This window comes from Coturnix japonica, chromosome 3 (genome assembly GCF_001577835.2).
Source record: "Coturnix japonica isolate 7356 chromosome 3, Coturnix japonica 2.1, whole genome shotgun sequence".
Taxonomy (NCBI): domain Eukaryota; kingdom Metazoa; phylum Chordata; class Aves; order Galliformes; family Phasianidae; genus Coturnix; species Coturnix japonica.
Genome location: NC_029518.1, coordinates 17,757,920 through 17,785,613, shown reverse-complemented (window position 1 = coordinate 17,785,613; position 27,694 = coordinate 17,757,920). Strand labels below are relative to the sequence as shown.

General features: G+C 36.1%; 1 protein-coding gene across 10 annotated transcripts in view; it reads right to left on the bottom strand.

The window, feature by feature from the left end:
• The window catches only part of ESRRG (estrogen related receptor gamma), a 374,311-nt gene that overhangs the window by 45,381 nt on the left and 301,236 nt on the right, over positions 1 to 27,694 (bottom strand). For all 10 annotated transcript variants that reach the window (XM_032443885.1, XM_032443886.1, XM_015857193.2 and 7 more), the window contains one exon: positions 2,314 to 2,424. In XM_032443885.1, coding sequence (XP_032299776.1) covers positions 2,314 to 2,424 — 111 coding nt within the window. The remainder of the gene's footprint in view (positions 1 to 2,313; positions 2,425 to 27,694) is intronic.

The window sequence follows — 27,694 nt, the reverse complement described above, 5'->3', positions numbered from 1 at the left end:
TTCTTCCTTTTTAAAAATGAGGTTCCTCATCAATGGCTTTTTGTAAATGATTAAGTAATATCCTGTAATTTGGTTTATGACTCAAATATCTCAAATCCTTTTACTTTCACAATCAACAAGATCTGCAGACAAGCCATGAGATTTCATGGTGAAGCTGGAAAACACAACACAGGCCACAAAACCTTCCAAACCTTCCTGATCTTTCACTATAGGGAAAAGAACTACATGTATTGAAGCACGTGTTAGTACACAACACAGGAAAATTCTGAATGTACTCAGAAAGCCCCATCACTCAGGAAATTGAATAGCCATGAGCACTGTTTCTAGGTAAATCTTATTTAATGTTTCCCTAATTAGAATCAATAGAACCCAATTTTCATTCCCGTTCCTTTGTTATGCACGAACTATCAGTCAGGGTCCAGAAAATCTCCCAGGCTACTTCCACACAAAACCGATTCAACTGTTTCAAGTCTTGACACTTATCTGACAGGATCTGAAAATTAAGTTTTATAAATGTTTGGTTACAGAAATGTTTGTAATTAGACTAGATGAGGAAAATGAAGGGAGGCATTCAGATAATGAGTAATGATTTATAAGGAGGTTAGTTTATCTCAGACAAATGGAGCTTACAGAAATTGGTGTAGTTATCATCTTAAAGGTAATGTAATGCACTGCTTTGTAGTAATCTCAGGTTTACAGAGATTCTTGTGTTTCAGTACAAGAGTTTTAACCTCATTTCTATCAAAGGGCTCGGGGTTGTTTCTTCTTGTTTTTTTCCCCTGCTTGGTTTTGGCTTTTTGCTATGCTAGGCTATCAGCATTTCTACTCAATGACAATATCAAGTAAATGAAAAACTGACAATCTGTGCACCCAGGAAAACTAAACCTCTAATGAAATTAAGCATTAGAGTTTATTAAATTTTATTGTATTATCAGAAAGTTTTTATTATAATGTGCAAAATCTGCTTAGTGCAGCCCTAGATTGTATTTACAGAACGGTGGGACAGCTTATGTAGGCTGAGTAGAAGATGCCAGATTGGACAATTGAAGGAATATAATCAGCATAATGTTTTTTGGAAAGGCAAAAGGAAACTATGCCATATGTTCACTTAAGCCTTAATTTTATATAAAACTGGCTGTTTTTTCTTTGACACAGCTAAAATGCCCTTTCACTTACAGTTCAAAGACTGTTTATTTGCTCTCGAGAACCCCATATGCTCAAACGTATTGCACACAGCACTGTCCCCTACTGGGGAACATGAACTGAAACAAATTCCATTTTCCATACAGCCAGGTATTTTCAAGAGACTAAAACTGATGCGTGTGTTGTCTTTTTCTGTCAGATGCACAGGGGCAGACAAATGCAAAAGGAGGGAGAGTATCCTCTCCCTATTTGTCTGGTTTATTTCTCTGTCTTAAGAGCAAATTAACCTCTGCAACAGAAGCAACTGGATATGTGAATTCTGATTTGAATTTGAAGTAAGTTTCCAGCCATTGATACAGATTGCATGCCTTTGCAGGCTAATACACTGGCCTCTTGCACTACAGCTATAATGCTATTAAATTTACTTCATGGAATTAGTACAGTCGCTGCTTGAGTTTATATAAGCTGCAAAGCAAAACCCCTAACTATTTTTAGTTAATCTCAAAGAGGATGGAACTTGTATTTTGGCAATGAGATGATCAGCTCTCTATCTCTCTCTTTTAATTTCAGACCTGGCAAGATAAAATCAAGGACGCCATTCAAACAAAACAAAACAACAACAAACTACAACAAAACACCATAATGCTTATAAGGGTCCTAGAGCCCTAACTACCAATTTATGCTTGTTAATAGTGTGGCATATTGCTGCTTTAATCTAATGCTAGGTAATATGTTAATCTATGAGTATAAATTAATGAGGCTCTTAATGTATTTTCATTGGGATGTTGAGCAGTCAAATTCACTTAAGTTAGTGAAAACTACAAAAATCACTTTCTTGTGAAATCTGAAACTAGAAGCTTCAATGAACTAATGATCGCAGTATGAACCATTTTATGTACTACTGAAAATAAAGATAACACATAAATGTAAAAATTGCACTGCATAAACCATACTTTTATACACTTCCACTGGTAAGAATGTTCTGTGTTCAACTTTGCTTGAGAAAGGATGAGCATATTTAAAATGAAGTAGGTTAACAGCCAAATGGATATTGCATTCATGGTAATATCTTCTGCCCACAACCCTGCCCCAGTCAGAAGCAGCCCAGCAAACAGGGCTGAGTCAATTCCTTATATTCAAAGAAAAATTGTATTTATCTGGTGTACTCACATGGCTTTTTTGCTGGCTGAACTAGCTGAGGGTTCAGGTATGGACTATTCTCTGCGTCTATTCTGCGCTTGTACTTCTGGCGACCTCCACGTACTCTATCTAGGCGGACACCTACATTGGGAAAAATAAACAAACATGACATTAAATATACTATGAGGATAACTTTAATGAAGCTATCTTCTAACTACTGCCTATCGAAGTTTATTTAAAACGTGTGTTTATTTCAAATGGTAATTTTAGAAGCAAGGAAAAGCAGCGCTGCAAGCATTGGAAAGCTATTCAGATTTTTACACATGCAAGAGTGAAGTATAAAGCACAATTTCCTGTTTAGTGAAAACCATTTGTTCATTTTTAAATAATATTAATAACAGGTAAAGAGTTTAGATTCCATTAAGAGAAAGTTTGATCTTAAAGTCTTCTTCAGCAGATGCAAAAATTCAGAGCTGTAACAAACACCACGTGTATACAAAGCTAACATTACAAAGAGGAAATACAGAGAGAATTAGAACTTAAGAAAAAAAATGGTGCTACATACAGTCTAAAGTAATAAAAAGCAATGTTTTCAAGTATCATGGCCAGAGAAAACCAAGTAAGTACCTTAGTAAAATAAGAACCTGTACGTGTATTAAAGACCCAAAATGTTTCAAGAGAGTTTGGAAGAAATTGTATAGGTGTTCATTCAGATGTCAGCAATAATGAATTAACAACTGTAGTTTACTTTCATTGATCCAATAAAGCATTCTGATGCCTGTTTGGTACACGAAGAGAGGAGCTGGCTTTCTTGAAACAAACTATAGGTGTTCCAATAGACAAAACTGGAATGGGGGATAAGATAAGGATGGTGGATCCTACAAAACAATTAAGTATTTTTCCTTCTGAGACAACGTTTTCCTACAAGCATGAAAAATATCAGTATACACTTTTCTATTGCAATTATTATGCCCTATGCTACTCTTGTTTCTCTTCCACACATGAAACAGCTCTAGAACAGGCTTCTGGGCTGCAGGGAAGCTGCCACAAAATAAATTACTGTTTATGTGCACAGGAAGAACAGAGCACCAAACTTATGCACTGCCCATCTACCTGCCCTAGTAGCATAGTGTAGTCACAGGGAAGCACCTGTCACTACTCTTTCATTCTGAAAAAATAAAGAAAATTGACTGGGTTTTGGTATAAAAAAAAGAAGTCACTTTGGCATACAGCCATGAATCCAAAGCCAGCTCATGTATTTTTCCTTTTCCTGTCCTATCTCCCGCTCTCTGACCTGGCATGGCCTACAAGAGCACTCAGGAACTGAAGATGGCCTTTAGTTTTGTATCCTTGTACTTAGAGTGAAGGCTTTGCACATGTGGTATTTTCATTTCCCTAGAAGAACCATTAACGTCTGTGAAGGTGAAACAGAGAACTTGGCTTAAGGTCCCAACCAATGCCTGTAACCATAATGCAGTGTATTGACCATGGTAACAGACCTCATGTTTTTTGCTCTCCAGGAGATCTGGTACTGATCACCTGCACTTCATGGTGAAATTTCATTTAATTCACTGTAGAAGACTGTGCATTTAACTCCCCTGACTTATGAATTATATTTTTTATTATACTTTACCAAATACTTTTGTGAATAAAATAATGCAAACAATAAAACTATCACAGAACCCAAACAGGTCAATATATAATTATAGAAGAAATCTTTATAGTATTTATCTTCACCATCATCAAACTTTTGACTGCTTGTTGATCTAAAGAATTTGATATGTATTCAGTGTGATGCAATAAACTCACCATGGTTGCTTTTTATTTGCTTTCAATGTTCTGGTTACAAACTCATGAACCACAACAACACTTTAAAAATTGAAAGTCTAAAACTTTTCATAGCTACCGATAACTCAGTGTTCTCCACCTTTGAATCAGCAAATTGAGCTATATGCAAAGAAAATGACATCCAGGACAATACACTCCTCTAAAGACAAACAGCAAAAGACTAAGGTTTGACAGTAGAATATTCAGAAATAGGCAAAGCATTTGAGCAAGCCACATGTGATATTGGTGGGATTACAAAAACGTCTGCCCAGCATTTGAGGAAAAGTAGATAGAAAATGATTTCTGCATAATTCAGATGCTATCCTTCTTTCTGTTTGGGAACAGATTTCATAGTGATAAAGATGGATAGCACCAGACAGAAGTATGTTTAATCAAAAAGTAATGGAACTGAAGCTTAAATTAAAATAATATAAATCTACCAAGATGAACAATTTTTACCTCCCCTGCATTTGCAGAGATAAAAATGCAAGCCATTCTCATACTCAGCGGAAGGAAACACAGGAAAATGTCACAAAACTATATGTAGAACCATACACTCACCTTTATACATATATATATACTATTAATCATGGCTGTATTTTTTAAAAGAAGAAAAACACTGCAATGCTAAATTGTGGAAAGCTGGTATTTCATGATTTTAAATTACACAAATACAGTATAACCAGCTCTAATTCCAATGTGAAAACATTTTTAAACTAAAAGAAAATAAATTAAGAGATTTATAACCCTTTAATTAAAACTGATAAGGATCTTCTAAGCTTTCCTCTCTTCTAAATACCGTTAATTTACCAAGTAAATTTTTCAACACCAATTTCTGATAATCTAACACATGCTAAGTGGTATGCTACTTCCCAAGAGTCTTTAGAGGAGAAACGGTGCAAAACACTCTTTAATGAAGGATATCAACTTCATATTTGGTAAAAAGAAAAAACAACACACTACAGTTTGGAAGATAGCAAGCTGAAATCCAGAGGTTCCAAAGTGCATCTATATGGTTTTGTTTGTTTTTTTTTTTTCCTATAACTCCCATAGCTTGCATAAGAAAATTCATTATAAAAAGTTATGTTTATCCGATCTCAATATGATAACAGCTGATGCCTTGTTTAAAATAAATAAATAAATCCGTTGAGAAAGATCTTAGTATGGGAAGAGGGGCCTGACATCTTCATCACAGTTAATTGCTCCTATTCAAAGCATACTCTTTACTCAGGTTATTAAAGAGGATATTGTGGCATCTACCTATAGCACAGGGGTAAGTAGACCCCTGATTCAGTTCTGTGCATGACTTGCTGTAACCAGCTCAGAGACAGCAGCTTTGTTCACTCACCCTACCAGTGTCCCCAGCTGTCAAGTGTAAAGAAAGCTTCCAATCCTTTCCATATAAACTAATGCCAAAGCTGAGAATGCGTTGCACCAAAGTATTATCATTACAGTTATTTAGGGTTAAAATTTCCACTAGTATCACCAAACAAAGTTTGACCAGAGAGAGGAAAGTTGATTCTCCACATTCCTCAAGCACTGAGCTTCATTTTTAAATTCTTCAGCAGAGAAACAAAAACAAAACCCCAAATGAGAATAACAAGGCTGACCACATGGAGTCTTATTTTGGTACCAACAGTAAGAACAGTCCTGCTCTCAGTTATAATGTGACATCAACAGTCAAGTGTAATGCATTAACTTAGAACAAGCATAACTCGTGAGCACATCAAGAATGATGGGTAGTAGCACATTGTGATATGATTAACAAAGCTCAGAAAATACTGATTACACTAGAACTCTAATTCAGATATGGGAACTATGTAAATCAGTGCAACATCTACCTTTTTTCTTAATACGGAAACTACAAGCATAAATACAACATAGGAATTTCTTCCTCTGACCCTAAGGGAGAAAATGACCTCATGGTTACCTCACTAGCTTCTACAAAGAGTTTACAACCTGGTTCCTCACTTCGCCTCAGCATAGCATTTGTCAGCTGCTTACCAACACAGAACAGAATGATACTAGGCACAAACTCTCTAAAGTGAAAGCATCCATGGAGTTTTGTACAGGAATAACTGAAGACTGGAGCTGCTGCAGAAAATGAGCTACCTGCCAGAAATTTCCTTCCAAACAAACTTAACACAGGCAAATCTGAACTCTCCATTTTCACCTTCTTCAAGCTGCCTGTTCCTCCCTCACCAATGCTGTTGCAAGTTATTATTCCTTTTCTGAACTACTTTTCTCACACTGCCCTGAAGCATTCATTTGTGACAGGTACCCCACTGTGACCAGTATTATATAATCAAAAAGATTGACCTTGTCCCAATACATTGTTCATTTTGTGATTCACATCCTCAATATGATAATCATTTCTAACTATCTGTTATTTTTCTACACAGATCCAAGCAGTACCCCAATTACAACACGTACTCCTTCATAATTTGGCTCTCTCCCTCTAACACAGCACTCTGTATGGAGTATTCATATTCCCACCTCATTTTCTGGGATACAAAACTGGGTATGGTCCATTTTCTCCAGCTGCTTCTAAGATTCCAAAACTGCCTTAAATGTTATATGACCTAATTAGTAAATTTTACACTTACTAATACAAATAGACTACAGAAAAACTGCACCTTGCCAAGCTTTTGAAGAACACCAGTAGGAGAGGCAATAAAAATACAAACCCAGAACAGATCAACAGCAAAACTGTTAAGAGTAAGAGGAATCTTAATGGCAGTTTCTGATGTGGTTCTCTTTTGGGCTAAAATCTTGATGGAGTGTTCCGGTTCGATTTGATCACACTGTACCTGTTAAGACTGTAGGCTAAGCTTGGGTGAATACTGTAAAATCTGAGTTTCACATATTCTCAAGAGAAAGGCAAAACCAGTTGATTTCTCTGCCATGAATACAGACAGGTGTAATCACAGATACAAATGCACAGTCCTCTAGTTACACTTTAGACAACTGAATTACCTCTATAGTTTCAGATTAGTATGAGGCCAGTACATTAAACATAAAGTCTGAAAGATCCGCAACACACTTTAAACCACAAAAGACTTCTCACAGTCTCATGGAAACATACACTTAGTAGCACAGCATGAAGAAAAAGTGCAACATGAGCTATCTTTTCTTCTAGATCTGCATACTTGCTTTGTGTGCTGAATTATAAGGATGTTGGAGAACTTTTGAAATCAGTTTTACAAGGTATTCGGATAATACCATGCACAGGAAAGAATTCAGCAAAATGTGTAAAATAGGTGTCCATTAGGCAGGCAATAGTTTGAACACAGAGCCCTAAGTCAAAGTAGATAAAAGCTATGACTCATATTAAAGCTTTACTAATCTGCAGTTGAATTAACAACTAGCAGGGGAAGGCTCTAGTGTCTTGCCTTCCTTCAGCTATCTGCACTATTAAACACATTACTTAGTTAGCAAAGGAAGTCCAAAAATCATTCTCCTACTTTACATACAGTCAGAATTAAAAAATATTTGTTACTATGGGATGACTTCAAGAACTGCCTATAAATAGAAAGACAAGACAGTGTGTATTACTTTAGCATCTAACTTGCTCTGTGACTTTAAATTGCTTAATTTATCCGTTCCCAATTTGCAGCTGATTGTTTATTAGCCAAAACCATTTTCCAGGTTGAAAATTCAAATCAGAAAAATACACTGCTTGTAAGATACCACTTCAATTTATTATTTCATTTCAGACTTCACCCATGTTTAATACACAAGAATTGTCCTTAGGCAACCAAATCTCAGTAACAATTTGGAAAAATGCTGTTTTTTCTTGGAAGCACGATGGATTTTACCACAGAAATTGAAAAAAGATTCTCTTACATTAAATCCCAGAAGGACTTTTGATTGTCCATTTGTTTGACAGAGGAACTGTTAAATGTGTTACTTACACAGCCCAGTTCTCAACCTCTCCTGGCAAGGACATTAACTTTGCATGAACTAACCACCTACATGACGAACTTTTGAGCTCTGCTCAAGATAAGAAACATGCATACAATTCACTTAGTTTTCCTATGGAAATGAGATTTTGTGTAAATAAATTCTGATTATTATTATTATTTTTAGCATGAGTGATTTTCAGTGAAAAACCGTCCATAATTAAATATGCTTGTGTGAAGAAAATATGGCAAGAAATGTTTTACAAATACTTTGGTTGCTTTACATTTTTTAATGGTTCCAGAGGAAGTCAAGTATCCTAATCTGTGACACTCACAAATACAAATTAGGTCACATGCAACAGGTGACAAGTTTTAATTGAATGTCTTCTGTCTGCAATTCTGACAAAAGGTGAATGGAAATAAATGAGTCTGGCAAGACAGCCCTGAGCCTTACAATACCCAATATCTCATTATTTTTAAACAGCTATCTATAAACTGATGCTGACAAGCCTTGAACCTTTTATTTCTGTTCAAGAAGAGGTGAATGTGCAGAAAGGGGAAGAAAAAAAAAATAGAAAGAAAGAAAAACAGGACAGCTACTCTGTTGCATTAAACATGCAATAGCCATTATTAGCTCTCAAATATTACAAAAGGATACCTTTAACATTTCACATAAGGACTAAAACAATAAAATCTTTCTTTCCCAGAAGAGATGCACTCTAGTCATTCAGTTCCAGCTCCCCAGATTTGTTCTTTTCTAAGTGTTATTCTACTGGAACATCAACAGAATTATGTTAGATTCATGCTGATTTTAAAGAGACAGAAATTAAAGAGCCACTAAACGAAGGCTTCAAATCCTCCACTTTGTTTTCTTCACTCTTCTAAAGTGATTAAAAGCTTTAGTTGCAGCAAAACAAGCATGTTTGTAAAGAGAGAAGGAAATGCAATTCAGAGCTAAGACTTGGAATATGGAAAGCTCTAACATTCTTGTATGAAAGCTACTATCACGTGATACTTCTTTCCACATTACTTGGATTGCTAATATTATGCAACTAGGAAGAAGTATAAAGGCTGAAAAAGCTTTATGAATAACTAAGAAAACATTGTTGCTAATTCCACCCTAAAATTTCACATCAATGTGTCCACATGTCATAAGCAAACTCTATAATACTACATGCCTTACTTTTTTTTTATTATAAATATGGCATCCTGGGACAAGATATACAAATAAAGGCAATATATCACCAACTCACTACCACAGTTATTACTTTTATTCAGTTAAATGTGGTTACACAAGATGCTATCTTGTTTCAGAACTCAAACTGCAACTAGTTTAATGAGGAGGAGTTACTTGCTATCAATACAGTTGCAATCACTACTTCAAAGTGACAAAAGCAGGCTGGACAAGACAGCTTGGCTGATGGCTGAAGGAAAGAGTATGAAGTCCAGGACACAAGACACAGGACAAAAAATAAGTTTAAACAAGTCCTTACCAGTGCTTGAAGGTCAAAAGCAGGCCTTCATTCTGGATTTCACCGGCAAAACTTATAAAGAATTCAGGAGCTATGCTAGTGACAACTCTAATAGAAAAGAAGCCTAACTGAATTTCTGGACCATTTGCTGGAGACTCTCAAGAGAGATGGGAAGATCAAAATGAAATGCATTATAATAATCGGACTGTAAAGTACCATGAGCATGAATCAAGATTTCAACACCCCTTTCAGCTATAATAATGTATGGTTTCACAATATTTTAACTTTCACAATATTTTAGTTTGTGTCAAAACATTTACATAAAATCACATCAGTCCTATTGGGACTGAAAAATAGCTTGCTTAGAATAGGATTCTCTATCTAGAAGAAGTGATTTCATTTGGCAGGAGCTGGCAGAGAAAAAACTAAAGTATCTCTCTCATCATACTAGAGCTATGAAAAAGATGTACCTTCTGTTCAAATCCTGAAGTTCTTTACCTTAACAAACATTGCCTGAGTATAGGTTTCTCTCATTTGTCTTTCATTACCCTCACTTTTTCTTTCCTTTTGGAACAAAACCTTTCTCAGCTCCTGCAAGGAGCAGCTAGTCACTCTGCACTGAACAGTAAAAGATTACAATGAGTAAAATTTAGCTTCTAAGTTATGCACATCTGGAAATGCAAGAGATAGTTATCTTCTAGTTAAGGTGGCTCTGTATTACTAGTTGAATTTATAGTGGTCTTAGTACAAAAACGTGCAAAAACCTGTTCTCACAGAATTTCAGCCTTTTCTAAGACTGTTCATGGTTACATCATTTGACTTTTTTCTTTTTTTTCCTTGTAGCTTACCCATAACAATATTATTACTGCAATCCTTAACATATACATGTGTTGAGTAACTACGAGCTACACTTTTCTTAGCAATATACTACATAATTATTCCCTGATTTATTTATTTTTATTCTTTGGAAGAATAAGATATCGGTTTGCAGAACCTTTTCAATTCTACGCCTCATCTTTCATACGTCTCTGAAGCAGAATTCTGAACTTATCTTTCTGTTGGCAGATGACATGGCTTTTCTGTGCTTTGCAGAAGTTCTGCACTCCTGTTCACATTCCATATCTGTTTCTTACAACTCTCTCTGCTACACATCAAGTTTAGCAGTGGCCCATAAAAGTCTGTAAGAGCGAATGCCGTATTTTGTGAAAGCAAGGAACTTTAAATCCCTGTTTTCTACTACCTGACCAACTTTTCTCTTTCTGAGCAATTGTTTATTATAAAATGGGAATATTTAGCTGGCACTTAAAAAAGAATAGTAATCAAGGCACAGGAAGGTACTAACATATCACAGCATGCAATGTGCAGCAATGCTCCTGGCATAGAATCTCAGTGTTAATGCTGAAGAACAAACTGAAGCTTTTTGTTTGTTTGTTTCCAGAACATGCTTTGTGGGTTACTGTGATCCCTGTTCCAACAACAAAACTAAAACTTAAAAAAATAACAGGCTAGATGAACATCAGATCAAGACATAAAACAGTAAAATAAAGAAAGGAATATGAAATGTCAACACAGCAGAATTTTTTCCTATTAGTGTTTCTTGGCAGCTTAAAGAATTATGTCAAAAGGCAGAAATAAAGAGGGAAGGTATTTTCTCTGTATCCACGAGATACATGTATGCATGATGGTTTCAGGAGGTGGCAGGTAAAAACATCCCAGTGCGTAGCGTGCAGCTGAATTAGCACTAGGATGTGATTACGGAAATATTTTTTTTTCTTTTTCTCATAAAAGTTGGGTAGTAAATTATGTAAAAAACTCTGATAATTTACTCACAAAATTGTATGCAGTAATCAATAGGAAAACAAATTCATTAGACAAACCCTTAACTAATAGTCTTCTGTAATTTCTCATCATGACAACAGTAGCTTCAGGAAGTCCTGCCAGAGAATCAGAAGAGACTATCGTCCTTTCAACCATGCTGTAATTCATCTGAAGCTTCTTTCTATTCCCAGCACCCCCTTTATTGAGAGATGTAATTGATATGACCTTGATCATCAGATTTCAGATCTTTACTCAGAGACTATGCACAACAAAACAATTTTTAGTTCAGAATTCAAAAACTGGCTGCATAGTTTCTGGAAGTTGAGGAAAATGAGGGTGTTATAATAGTGCTGTATTTCTAAGAGTACAGAGCTTTGCCATAGCCACTCATTTTGAAAATATACTTGTGTCTGCTCATACATTCTTGCATGTATGAGAAGTGTTCCAAGAATCTCATCCACAGAACTCTTCAGAAGAAGTATTTGTATATTATACAAAGCATGACAGTATGCAAACATTTGCTCCAGCATTTTCCAGAGTACTCAGAGTACCAAAGGTATCAATGGAATATCTGATTGAGGGGGATATCATGAATTCAATTAAATGCTTTACAATCTTAAATAGATATTTGTATGTTTGCATAACATCGCTGGAAAAAAACAAAACAAACCCAAAATAACAAAAAATGGTTTTCAAAGGGCATTTTGTTTAACCTTTCCCCTGTTATTCTGTAGAGACCAGTATAAAACAGTATAAAACCAGCATAAAACTGAAAAGCATCAGGTTGATTTTTTAAAATTCCTGTAATAGCTGCATATAATCTGTTTCAACTTGGTAAAATAATGGTGAAAACAAAACAAACAAAATGAAAAACATAAGAAGTTCAAACAGGCAGAGTTTTGTGGACCCAAATATATATATAAAAAAAAAAAAATAATATACCAGTTAACTCCTCATTCTGAACATGAAATATTCTTCTGGAAGAAACACTCAATTAACACCCAGAGTGTAACTGATTTATACATCAGGTCCTACCAGCCTCATAACTTGCTGCTGCCCAGCACTCTGAAGTGACAGGTTATTCTGGCTGAGGCTTCTGCATCTTGTCTCAAGGTAATATGGGAGCAATTAATGGAAAGGTTAGTAGTGAGACCAGTTAATTGATGCAACTGCTAGAAGCTCTCAGTACAAAAGCATAATGGTTACCTTCACATATTGACTGCTTTTTTGTAGTTAGCATTAGAAGTGGATCACAGTTAATGCAGAAAATCCCAGTTAAAAACAGAATTATAATGTGGTCGGAGCTTTCCAGTCTTTGACTGACCATAATGTTAAGCATAATTAGTGCTATGAGATAAATTGTTTTTTCTTTAATAAAACACAATAAATTCTGCCTTAATTAGATGATACACTCTGATTATAAAATGCCTCTGCTCTAAAATAGATAACAGTGATGATTTTCTTCTAATCTCACAGGTAATACTAGCTCTTTTGGAAATGGGTTAATAAATTCTAGTTCTCTAAACCAGGCAGTCTGATTTACTGCAAACTTCCCCCATTACAGTTACAGTAGATGTCTATCAAATTGCTTATGAGAACAAATTTATGGAAAATATCCAAGAGTAATGCTTTGTTCTTATTACAATATATGAATATGTATGCAATTTTAGCCAGACTAAATGAACAAAGCAAAGCAAAAAGAAAAGGCAAAAAAGGTCAACAATCGGTGTCAGGAGAATTATTCTTTTTCAGAAGAAGAAACTCCTCGCTGTTAGAAATGCCTTTGTACAAAAGATATCTAAGGAAAATATTTTTGTCTAAATTGCAATTGCAAACACTATGAAGAAAAAAAAATGTAGAAAGCATGTAAGGGTATGTTAATACAAATGATTGGGCAACATAATTACGTGAGCAGTAGAAGAAAATACGAGGATCATAAACATAAGAGGAAATAAAGCGTAACATTTCTTCATCTCTAGAAAATACATAATTGTAAAAAAAAGGCAAAGGTTTTAAGTTGATAATTCCTGACAAGAATACTCTCTTTAAACTGGCACGTATTTAGCCTTCTGAATACAGATCTCAATGGGAATATTTGCTGTGCACAATGCAAAATACATGCATATTTTATTTATCTGCAGGCCATAAAAAGAATATTTACCAAACAGGAGCCTGAGCTCTTCTTACTCAATGCATTGCAAATCTAGCATAATTCTACTGAAGTCAGTAGATTTATCCAGTTACTTCAAAGGAGAAAAAAGGGCAAACACTTTATTTTCATGGACTCGGTATTTGTTCTGAACAGCATGTTCCCTTTCAAAGTTTTCTCTCCTATTTTTCTCTCAAAGTTCACTTCCCCATCATTGAAGCAGATATACATTGGGTTCTTCTTTTTTTATTTAAACATATAACTTACATTCCTACCTAAATTTCCTTCCCATGATTTGTGTCATCCAGTTTAAAAGACATTACGGCTAAAACAAGAACAGAATTCACTGGAAGAAGACAGCCTATGCAGAAAATAACCTAAGTAAATAAACTCACAAATAGAAACCTAGAGAAGCATTTCAGATTATTTATAACTAGAACCCATAAAACAAATACGTACAATCCTCTCACAAGGATAGTTTTTGAGCAACATCACCGTGAAGCATACATACAAGTCAATCTGAAATTGTATTTGTGACAGACACCACAATGTTCAAGGAGAAAAAGTAAACTCTCTCAGTATGATGATGAGAACAGACTTACTGTACTGGCTCACCATAAAATTCAGCAATTGTATTGTAATTGAATAGTATGTCATGTTCAGCAGAAACTCAAATTTTCAAGCAGAAAAGAGCATTGGACAAATTACAACATGCCTTTTCCCACATCCTCTTGCACTGAATATGTAGTTTTCCCATCTATTATTGTAAATGTCTCCCCCGCTATAGTTGAGTTGGCCTAATTTTTTATTTATTTATTTGTGACTGAAAGTTTAATTATTTTGAATTCTGAAGAATGCTGCTCTTTTGCCTTCAGAAGCAATTATTTCAACACAAGTTTTCCTAATATAATTTTGCTACTCGTACATCTGTTTTGTTACTTGTACTTTTGATACTTGTACTTCTTTTTGTGGTTTTTTTTGGATTTATTTATTTTTTATTATGCTTTCCCTGTCAATATGGTCTACAAGCTTTTCTGAACTGAAACAAGATTTGACTTTAAACATATCTATACATTTGCTATGATGCTCAAAACATTGAAATTCTTTCATCAAGAGAGGACAGTCACAGTTGAAAATATTCATGTGAGGTGTAAATGAGACACAGGAAAAATATTTACTTGATATTTACATTATTGCCAAGTGTATCAGGAATTCTCTTGGCATAATTGTCACGTAGATTTAAGGCTCTAGTTTCTTTGAAAGTCAGATTGAAAAAAACAGAATCTATATCTAAAAAAAACATTCACAAAAATTTGTTTTTATTACTTATTCATCCTTCTTTATGTGACCAAAGAAACCATAAAAAGAAACACATCTAGCAGTTCTAACTGCATACAAAAGACAGTCACGTTGTTCTTGTTCTTGAATAGATGAGTACACTGGGTCCTTTGCTTTCCCACAAAACACTGTAATTGCTGTCACCTCTGTGATCCGGAAAACAGGGAAAAGCTTAAAAGAAAAGGAAAGAGCACGATCTATACCATGCTGCAAGGAGTCCACGTCTCTTGTCCAGCTAGCTACCAAATGCTGCTCACACTCTGCATATCACAGAGTAACTTGAACAAATAACACTATACTGCTTAATGACTAATTTAAGACAAGTGTTGAAATTCCTTACTCATTCTTTTATTCCACCTTATGTAAGAAATCCTACAATACAAATACAGGGAACAAAAGACTTGAAGGTCTCAAGAGCTGCTGGCAAAGGCCCTGCATGGTTCAGTCTTTGTATTTTCCCTGTCCCCTCACCCACAGATCACTCCCCTAAAATCCAAAATTACTTCTACGACAAATACGTTCCTCCTTCTCCTTCTTTTGGCTCTTTTTGACCTCACAGCTTTCTCTTTGGATCAGAACTTCCCTCGGCAATAGGTTTTGTTTGTTCTAGAAAGTCAATTTGGGATCCATTTTTTGATGTTCTAATTTATTACCAATTTGAATCTGAACTACAAAACTTCAGAAGAACAGTATAAAAATACGTATGGAGTTCTCAACAAGAGAGCTGTGCTTATTACATTACTATAATGACATAATAAGATCTCATCTGTATTTTGAGAAGAAACGGACAGAGGAATTTCTCTCTTTCCCTCCTCTAAAGCTTAACTTAGTGAACCCAGAGAAAAGAACGGAAGCACCTGCTGAAAAACAAGTCTACACGACCAGCAAAACTCTGTGGCGGTTACAGGAAAAATCAACACATTTTCTGGGGATATGGTTTACTGCATAAAACAAAAAAAAAAGAGAGCGATAAGAATGGATCCTCTGATGAATCACTGAATCATTATGATTGGAAAAGAACTCTAAGATCATCTAGTCCAACTGTCCACCCACCACCAATATTTCCCCACTAAATCATGTCCCTTAGCACCACATTTCTTGAACACCTCCAGGGGACAGTGACTCAACAGCAGCCTGTTCCAGTGCCTCACCATACTTTCAGAGAAGTTTTTCCTAATATACAACCTGAGGGCATTCCTTTCCATCCTACCACTGTTACTCAGGAGAAAAGGCCAACCCCCAACTTGCCACAACATCCTTTCAGGCAGTTGTAGAGAGCAATAAGGTCTCCTCTGAGACTCCTCCAGACTAAATAATCCCAGTTTCATCAGATATTCTTCACAAGACTCAAGCTTCAGTCCCCTCACCAGCTTCATTACTCCACTATGGACACACACCAGGGCCTTGATGTCTTTCTTGTAGTGAGATGTCCAAAAGTGAACATAGTACTTGAAGTATGGTCTTACCAGAACTAAGTACAGGGGGACAATCACCTTGTCCTGCTGTCACCATTATTTCTGATACAAGCCAGGATGTCATTGGCTTTCTTGGTCACCTGGGTACACTGCTGGCTCATGTTCAGGTGAGCATCAACCAATACCCCAGGTCCTTTTCCTCTGCATGGTCTTCCAGCCACTCTGTCCCAAGCCTGTAGCACTGCATGGGATTGATTAAATCACAGAGTAGGACCTGCCTTGTTTTTGTTGAATTTCATCCCCTTGGCCTTCTAGTGATCTCAATTGTCCTAACAAATCAAGTATTTTCTGATAATGTCTCTTAAGGTTTTACATGTTTCCCATTTGTTGACATGGGAGATTTATGTGAACATTACACAGCTTGGCATTGCTCAGCAGCATTTGTTTCTTGAATTGAAGCAGGTCTTAGAAACTGTAACACAATTCATTTTTTACTGCCTTTTCCCCATCTTACAGTTATTTTCCACTTGTCATGCCATTTCCTCAGATGCTGTGGTACTCTGGATGGATACCTCTTTATTATTCTCTCCAGCTTGTGCCTTTCTTTTCATATTGCTCAGCGATCTTCCTTTCAAACTATCCACAAAGAACAGTAGTAAACTTCCCTAATTTCTGCCAAGCTCATACCAAGTCTGTTCTCCCAGTGATTGTACATAGATATTTTTTGAAGTCAAGTTGGCTTGTGTTTAAAGACTAGCACAATAGGAAACTTGGCTTTTAAATGCATCAACCTAGCATCGCTTCAGCGGTAGCTGGACCTTATTCTATTCATATATTATTATATATGAAAACTTTTAAGTTTTCATACACTTGCTTATTGTTTGTTTCATTGTATCATGTTGCTTCTACTCTGAGATATACTATAATGTTCGTAATATAGTATATTTGCTATACTTCACGTTTTTTATGCCAAGAAGCACACCAAACCTTCAAGGTGTATAACCCTTGTCAAAACTCAGTTGGCAGTTGGCAACTGTTACAATTAACTGACTGCAGCTCCAAGTGCTGGATGTTATACTTTGCAGCTGGGGAAGCTCCTGAATCTTGTTTAAGAAAGAGAGGGCTTCATTTATCTACAGCAAACCCCACTGTGGAAGCATATGCATAAGAAAGGCTCTGTGTGCTGAATTTAGAGGGAAATAGAAACAAACTTTCTGTGTATCATAAACATTCTTCACAACATTAAGAACAACCGATCAAACTAAACCGGTGGTTTAGTTTAACTAATACGGATGTGTGGTCTGAAGTATCGGTAATGAAATTGCACCTGTGCTGGCAGAGATAGAAAAAGGTTCAATGTCTATTAAGCGGACCAATGCAACTGATAAGTGAACAGGCTCTTTCTTATCCATCTCATACTGTTGTTACTGAAATGAGCCATAATCAGATGTTTTCTAGATGGATTCTGTATGTGATTTATATGTTATACACCATAAAATGGATGATTCCAGAAGTATAATGCCAAAACTGGTAAATACACATTATTTGATTTTTCAGACATGTAAAACTAAGTCAGGACAGGAAACAGAAGAGAAAACATATCTTATTACTTGTAATTGCACCACAGTCCATCCTGCCAATGGCAAAGATCAATGGCTGGCCTAGTAATTTCTCCACTGAGAATAGATACAGAGACAGACAACTCCTGTATGTCCTTCTCATTCATCAACACATATTGCAAAAAAACTGGGTGGATTATTCAAAGCAGATTTCAGTTCACATTATTAATGTGACTAACACAACTAAGAACTTTTTTTTCAGGCAAGTAAGTACTACAAAGCAATGAAACTACTGTAAAGATATATGTATATATCTTTATATATATATATATATAAAGATATATAATATATATATAAATATATTATATATATATAATATATATAATAACAATATAAGAACTTAAATTGTTTTAAGGAAAAGTCTTTTCTCCTTTTTTTACCTTACAAGTAAAACTGTTATCAAAGCTTTCAAAACAGAAGTTGCACAGAGGATCAAAAAATGATGCTTTAATTCTATCTAAATATGGGGTCTTAATGGGGCCTATGAAAAATTTCGTAAGTCTGTTTTTAAAGAGAAACTTTTCCATCTCACTGTTTTCTTTATGAAGAAGCAGTTTACCTGGAGATGTAGGATCAGTGGTATTTCCACTGCACACACAAAAAAGATATGTTAATAAAATCAGGTATTTTTATACCATCCTGACAAATTGATGCCTGCAGTCCTTACTTGAAGAAAACTGACTGAAACTCCCATGCCACTAAAATCCCAATTGCAGACATTTTGCAGCATGAATAATATTCAACATTTCCTCTTAATTAATGAAAGCAGCGTTACTGTCATTTATCTTTTTCATAGTTGTTTTTTTTCCTCCTCAGTTACTTTTCCAGCAAAAAGCTCTGCATTTTATTGTTAATAGTGATTTTTAAAAAAAAAGTCAAATCAATTACAGTTCTCTGTCAATCTGTATAGTTAACTTTTACTGTTTTAAATAAATGAAAAAATAGGTCTATTGTTTAAAGGCATTAAAGAAGGCAATTCAAAACTTGAAATAAATCTTTTTTGTTTTTTACTGAGGGGCAAAAATGCCTATATAAGCAATGCAGGTCTCAATTTGAATTTCACAGCAGCTGTGAAACTTATAAAAAACATTAAAATAATTAGTAGGGCTAGCAAGAAGACAAGAATCCTTAATGAAGATGGAAATCTAGAAACTGGATAGGAAAAATTCTGAAGTAAAGCCACCAATAAAAGGCCATACCAGTTGTCAATGACAGGTGGAAGATGAGTGGAATTGTACCACTCACTATCAATACAAAGCATATTCCAGTTCTATTCCCATTAGTCAGCACACGTTTTGCCACTGAATTCGGACAGAAAAGAAGAGCCTCTGTGTTTAAAAGAACACTGGGCCACACTGAAATCAAAAATAAATACACACAGAGCCAGCAAATACCTATGCACCAGTTACAGCTCTGTACACTTCTGAAGCAGGATTAATAAAGCCAGTGGTAGGCTGAGCCTCTTTCAGAGATGTTAATGTCTGCTACAGCCAAATTTCCTCCTTGACCAGGCTGTATGGAACCTCAGGAGGGTTTCCTGAAAGTGAGAGCCAAGTATGTGACAGAGGAAAGGATGGTGCCCTGCAGCAGCAACTACCATGCCACTGTGCTGCTTACCTTGTCACCTGGGCTTATCTCAACAAGACCAGCACATACACCATCTTCAAGTCACAGTGTAAGGCTAACATTAGCCTCTAAACTTCAAGCAGCAGTTGCCAAGTGAGGCTGCCTTTTAAAACAGGGACCAGGTGATGAGAAGAATGAGGCCTGGAGGTGGGCCTGCAGCAGATCCTTCCTCCAGTCATGCAGAGCAGCCATTTAAACAGGGCTAACACGTGAACTCTTGCTGATTTGCAGTGTTCCCTCCATCATGGTGGAGCCAGTGCTGTGCAAAAGCATGAGGCAAGCTAAGCCTGCTTTCCCAGCTGGGAGGTTAGGCCAGCCAGTGGTTCCTTTCAAGTTACAGCTGCTGCTTATGCAGTGTGAAAAGAAATCTTTGAAGGTTATTTTGCACTTCTCAGGGTACATTTCTTCTTTCTAACACTGACTTCTGACTGAAACTGAGCAGAAACTGCCCAGCCAGCATGAGTCACACTTCCATGGTGTGTATGTTTATGTGTTGATGTATATATTTACATTTTGAAAATAAAAACACCCACTAGACCAAGCTGAAGGAGTCAAACTTTTTACTCTCATGCTAATTATATCGCTAGTATTGAATTATTATCTTAGTTACATTTTTAGCAATACACAGCAATATTGTATATTTAAAAAAACATTATCTTAAGAATACTGAATTTCAGCAAAAGTAGTATTTGTTGTAAATGGGACTTGATGCATAAGTGAAATTGAATAATGGGATTTTTCATCAAAATCCATTTACTAGCAAGGTTTACACTACAGTACTGGCCAAACTGGAAGTGCTGAGTAATTTTTAAACTGCACAGTGACTCAACATTACATTGCTTTTTTGTGATCAGCAGGGGCTCAATCAGCAAGCAAAGCTGGGTCAGTACACTGCTTACGCAGTTCCCTTTTTCAAACATATTCAGGGCCAAAGGGATCACCAAAGAAGCCAGCCTACGAACAACATAAAACATGATTACTCTTCTGGCGTTCCCTAAATGCTCTAGGTAGCTGTCGCTTTATCCTGTGTACACCACGTTCCATTACTGCCCAACCTAATAAAGACTTCTGTCACAGCGAGAGCTTTTCATCTTCTGAGTTCCTTTCTTCGCTCCTGATAAGGCTGCCAACTCTACTCTCTGTAAATGAGCTCATGCGAACACTTTATTTTCAGCTTGTGGAAACAAAAAGGGCCACTGCTCAGCTTCAGAGCTTGAGGGGGTGGTTTTCTATCTTCAAAGCATGACCAAGGCTTTTGAAAGGGATTAAAATTAAACTCATGAACATAGCTTGAAATAAGAAACTCCAAGAAGGACCTCTGCACTAACCAACCCTGCTTCTTCTTTAAGAGCTTCGCAAGTCCCTTAATAATCATCATTTAAAATCATTTGTATTTGTATACACTTAGGCCTCTGGCAACTGCTTGGATAAGCCAGCTACCAATGTTAGTATCAATAAATGCATCCAGATGAGCTCCTCACTCACAGGACAGATGCTTATCCCATTGCAGCCCAATCTGTTCAAAAACAGGAGAATCACAGCTTCTGTTTCTGTATCCAAACAGCAAATAAATTAACATATTTTGTAATCAGTGACATATTCTTGCACTTCTGTACAGAACCACTTGGGTCAAACACGAACTGAGTTGTTTCATTCATTGATATCCTACACACCACATGAGCATCCCATTACTAGCACTGTGTTGCACAATAAGGAAAAAAGAAAGGAAACTGAAGTTTTACAAATACTACTACTACATCTGCTAGATTTTGTACAATAAATTTGTTTCACTAGACAGTTGCTTACTATTTAGTGGCTAATTCAATCTGCTAAATTTTTAAAAGTTTGCATAAAATCTGTCTTTATGAACAAAGCAAATTAACTGTTCATCTCCTAAAACACTTTCAGATCTCAGCTATATTTTTCAAGGCACTGGAAATCCATCCTTGCCATGTTATTATGATTGGTGTTACTATTTCTAAACTCATCATCTTCAGAGACAAAAAACTGCTTTCCACTACAGTACTTCAGAAGTTTGGGGCATCTCTATATAGTAAAATCAACAGTGCTGAAGAGTTTTAATGGTATAGTTTGAACACAGAGTTCACAACATACAGACAAAGCAAAACTGTCTTTCCTAACCCAAAAGCTGTTGATCTGATTTCACTATCTACTGGAGTCTTGTGTGTCTTGAAGCTGTCATAAAGCAGAGGCAGAAGGTTACCCAGAAATGATCAATGAAGGAGAGAACTTTTATGTCAAAATTACAGCAAATTTCTGGTTCAAAGAAGAAAAGTGAAATGCAGCCTTCCCTCTAAGACATTTCTTGGATACAGAAAGGATTGGAAATAGCTACGTCCAAAGATAATACAAAAGATGAAAATATTAGGATGAAACTGTCCAAAGCTGAGCACTGAAGAGAATCTGAAAAGGAAGCTGGACAGAGAATGGTGCCCTACATCCAATAGATAAATACATAGTAAAAGGGTTTTTGGTGATGGCTTGTTTAGCTTCAAAAGAAGCAACTTCTGAGATCACAGCCAATAGCCAAGCCAGCTGTTAGCAATCACCTCCAGCAAGCATCAAAGCTTTTTGTAGTAGCCATGAGTACACACACAGCCTGACAAATGGGATCTCCTCTAAACACCAGGCTAGGCAGTCCTTGCATTTTACCCCAACCTAATTTTGCCCCCCAGCCCACGCTGCTTAATTTTCAAGAGTAACAATGCAGTAAAGTCCTGGAAATAGCCTGGCTTCACTGGAGACGCTATAACCAAATCAGTCAGCAAAACTGAAAGTCACACAAAAACAACACATTTTCTCAATACAAACATTTTAAAGCTTAATTTAAAATTTGAATGATGGTAACTTGTGTAAGTATATCCTATGCAAAACAGCTTCTACATAGCAAAAGACACTGAGGACAAGATTACCAGCCTGGGTTCACGGCACAGCATTGGTCTGACCCTGCTTTTGCTACTCACAAGTTTTAGAAGCCCATTAACTCCAAAGACATAGGACTATGCCACCAAGATTTACCCTATTCATACTTTCATAGCATCTACACAATACTACTGTAATAAGTTGCATTATTAAGAACAAGGTCCTCTGGCCACCCTGGCCCCATTATTAACCTGTTGCTATTAGCATAGAGAGTCTATAATGCAGGCTGGATACAAAAACCATTAGTACTAACTAATTGCAATTGACCAATTGATCACATGTGACTGATCTTAATCATGTGGAAGGACTTTGAGACTTCTGATTTCAGAAGAGAGAAACTTCTGCCTCTCCTAAAAGAGGTTCTATGTAGTACGTAACAAGTTAGTCTTGCTCAAGCATATATATACCACACAACTGCGATTTTGAATCAACATGCTGCAGGCTATGTACCTTAGTCTGTTACATCTCTCTTTGTGAATAATGTCACTGAAACAGAAAACAATATTCTGAATCAATATTTGTTCTGCTTTGCCTTGAAGTAACTATTTTCCAGATGCTATTTTGGATGCTTAAAAGCCTATAGTTATCATTTCTTTACTTACCATCAGTAGTAGTGATGATGTACCATCTCAAAAATAATAAAAAATTACAAGCTCAACCCAATTCAGTTATTATTCCCTATCATTATTCTCTCTCATCTTTTATCATGGAAAGGTACATCACAACAGGAAAGCCAATGCACTCCATGTGCCTTTCTCCTCCAAGCAGAAATGTTTTCATCATTCTCCATTCTAGAGAAATTGTTTTGTTGGGTTTTTTTTTTTATGCAGTATACACTCCTGGTTCACACTGCAGCTAGTGGTAGGTGAGAGCATTTAATAGCTTATTAGGTAGGACAGTTAAAAACCACCTACAAGAAAACACCTTTTTGGATAAGACATAAAAGCTCCACTATTTATTCATGGCGATAGGCTTTGAAATGCTCCTTAATGAGCACACAGGCATTAGGGAAAACCTAAACAGAGCTGGAGTGCTCTATCAAAAATTTTGACCTAGGGCCACTAAGTGCTTAGTGTTATGATAACTCTTGAGCAAAGACTGAAACACTTGAAGAAATGCCTTCCTATCAAAACAGAGGAAGCAGCTCTGTCTTCTAAAGAAGCTCACACCGTTTTAAATAGAAGATTAGCAGAAAGCAGATGGCATTGGGAAACAAAGCAAAACAAATTCTGTAGTTAACCTAAATGCATTTGGATGGTAAATGTAGGATGTTGCCTGTCTAGTCCAATCCTTTCTTCCTTGGTTTGCATTTGTAAGAGACTTGGCCGGCTATCTTAAGCACTTTGTATCATCCAGTAAAATGCAGAGAAAGAGCAAACAGAACTCTCTCAAGGCCAGCAGCTGAATTTGGGTCAAACTGAAAAAAAAATGGCTTAGTGCCCTTTGCTCCCTGTCTGCTGCAGCTTTGAACTTGGATGAATATACCTCTACTGAATTACTAACAGTCATGTTTCTCTGTCTCAAAAACCAAATGGGCATTACTTGGAATGGCACACACTGAGAAGCATACTGCTTGTAAAAACAGAATCACTATCTATATATTCTATATTTCAAGCATTTTCAGTCACATATATTTAATAAGAGTATTTACTCTGTAACCCTGATAATGATAGTTCTGAAATATCCCTCCTATGCCTAGCTTCCTTTAAAAAATTACAGCACTTATCTAGAAAAAAAACCTTTCTGTTTTTTATCCCAACCGCTATAGTTCTTAAAAGTCTTCCATATTTTCAGCTATTATCCCTTTCTTGCAAAGAGCCCACTTAATAATGTTCACTCTAACAACCTCATTTATTTTCCAGAAAATTAACTCAGTTTCAACCCTGATTAATGATTTCATCTAAATGAATCAAATTAAAAATTGAAAATTATATTTCAAAAGCCAAAGAAAAAAAAATTGACCATTTCCCGTTAACAAATGATCCTTTCAAATATTAAAAGATGACCATGAAGAGTGCGTGATAGTAATGAAATCTAACTGGGGCCTACTGCTTATCTGGAGTTCATGGAGGGGGAGAAGAGCAAAAAAAAAACCTTTCTGCATTAACACTCAAGTCTCTTGGGAGGCCAACCTGACTTCCACTTAGTCTTTGCCTGTAATCAGCATACCAAAATAATATGAGAATTTCAACGTTAATTAAACTGGTAGGGTTGGAGATGCACCAATACTGAAGAGGGATTAGGAAAGTACACAGTACCAATAACCACATCTGCTAACAAATTCTAATTGATGAGAGCCATTTAACCTTCCCCAAACTGCTAATACTTAGTCATAGGCCGAATGCTAGGGGAGAGAAAATCTAGAATTACNTAAAAAAAAAAAAAAAAGCTGTAATAACTTAAGGAAAACTTGTTATACTGATTATACTAATTGTTGTTTATATTGCCTCATAAGAAATGAGAGGTTCAGCCCTCAAGATGCTTGATTTGCTTAACAGACTCCAAATGGGCTGCCTAAGATCCTAGCCATGCTTAGTATATCAGAAACAATAAAGCCCACTCCCATGATCTTACAAACATGAATGAACACCAGTTTTGCAAATAATCTATTGCCCAGGCCAAAAAAAATCCTGCAGCAACTGAAAGCACTCTGTTTTAAGGCAAGGGAACAAAACCAAACCAAAACACCACCATAAATTATCCTAAAGGCCTAGGGAAATGTTTCTCCACATTTTTTGTTTCCTACTACAAATGGACCCCCCACATCACTCCTGACCTATAGGACAAGTTTCCCTCTGGCCACCACCATCCAATAGGTAACTACACGGCCCTTTAGATGGCATTCCTGAATGATACTGACTAGTGCCTTTGAATTGCTTTTGCTGAACAACCAAAAAATATATTTTACACAGAAAGCTAAGAACTTTAACTGAAAGCTCAAACAAAACGAAGTCATATCAGCTACTTGAAGAAATACAGTTGTAACTCAACACGTGTACAACTAAAACAGCCTTAGGAAACAATCAAATTTAATAAGGTACAAACTATCTACCGTAAGTTTACCAATGAATTACCATATCTCTATGATCTATCAATCCAGAAACAAAACATATAAAATCACCACTAAATTAAAAATATCAAAGACATAAAGTGTATTTTAAAATAGGTATATTTTTAGAAAACACAACTTGAAATCATCTGTCACGGTGTTTCAGGATCAGGATCTCTGAGTTTTAAATAATATATGGCTTATAGGTAAATAAATAGTAAAAGTATGTTAAATAATATTTATTTATAGATGCTATCTGATAGTATAGATAGAACTGTTCTGTGTGAATACCCTTAAATCATTCATAGAGAGATGCTATCACTATTAATATATGTATTATGCTGTGTGGAAATAAAGTGTATGAATTCTTACTGCTTTTACAACATCACTAATCACATTAAATGGGCCAACACTGTTGCCCGAACTTGAAGCTTTTCTCTGGACACAGCAAGAAGCTCATGCTTTGACAGTTACCAGTCCCTCTGTAGTCCCAGCTCTTCATGGAAGCACCTGGTTTCATAAAACATATCTTTATTATTACTATTATTTTAATGCATGAACAAAATGCATTTCAGAATAGGTGAAATTTTGGAAAAAGAGAAAACCAGCTCCCAGCAGAGAATTTTATCTCAAGCATCTGAAGTTTGCCAAAATGTAGTTCTACAAAAAAAAAAAAAAAAAAAAAAATCAAAAAAATCATCAAACTGAGAAACCAAGGCCCATGGTTTCTACCAATCCCATATTTATATTCAGAGTCCTTCTGCATGCAACACATTCTGGCTATGCATCTGTAGTACTTTATCTGCTTGGAATCTGCTAGTAGAATTTGTAGTATTTTCTTTCTAACTCAAGGGCTATACTAATATGTTATTTTCTCTCTAAGTCAAGGGCTTCACTAGAAGGTCACAAAAATACCTTATTTTTTTACCTATGAGAACACTAAAAAATTCTAGGCTCAAATGACTGTGGTCAGACCTCCAGAGCAGCTGCCTCTCTCAAGCACCATCTCTGAAATTCCTTGAAGTCTAAAGAAACAAAATGGTGAAGGAATAAACAAAAGCCTCTGCTTCATCCTTGGGAGATGAAATCAGTATGACACAAACTGGTACAGCGCTGAAGTTGCTGCTATCTATATAATAGCATGAAAGTTGACTTTAGTTTATTTGTTTTTCCTTACTCTTTCTAGATAGAAGTCTAAAGTTAGGAATAGGAAGAGATATAAAGCACCTGAAACCAAATTCACATCAGTAGTATAAAACAAATCAGGGAGTAGTAATAAATGTCACAGCTGTAGCAGCAAAGGCGAGTCGCTGTTTTTTCTCATACTTAGAAGTGAAATACCTAGCTGTTATCTTTGTGCCTGCAGAGCCTCCCTATTGTAGATTCAATAATACAAGAGGCTTCTTATCAGCAGCCAGGGTGACTGATTGGAGCTGTGATATGTTTAGACAATGCACTGTATTTAACTGAATTTACAGATGCCCCAACTCAGACCGCAGTAGTAAACGCCAGAGACTAATAGGAAATTAAACATGTACAATGGACTAACTCCATTTGCTCTCAGACGCCGTAATGTGTTTAGTTAACTTACTCATAGTCACACTTTATCTTTTTCTCCATGGATTCACTGGGATATGTTTCAAATTGGTCAAAGATTAAATCTTTCAATTTTTTTTTTCCACTATTTTATTGCCGCTTTTCCTTATTATTTGCCACTCTTTCCTTCACACAGATAAGCTAAACACGATGACCCCAGGTACACTCCGCCAACCCAATTATCAGATAGTCAGGAGGTAAAGCAAGGGTACAGAAGACACCATAATATTAATATTAATATAACATGAGAGGAACAGAATCATCAACCATTTATCTGAAAGAAATGCTTTATTTAGTTCATTTGAAATTTAAATGTGAATTTCAGCATACCTGGTAAGTAACAAAAAGGAAAGGAGTGAGACAGTGAATGTATGGTGAACACATGCACATACCTATCTTGAGCAGGTCGCTAGAGATATGTTTTAAGCTGACAGTTATCTAGCATTTTTGTTAATGAAAATGGTACCAAATAACTTAATGAACTACTTCACACAGTCTTTGCACATCTTCTGAATCTGCCTCCCCATCACATATAGGAGTAATGTCTCTTCAGATCAATCCCAAGGTTGTTCTGTGTATCTACTTGAGACTCTTGGAGGAAAAGTAATTAAAAAAGAAATTCCTCATTCATATCTGAATCAGAGAGTGGGTGCACTG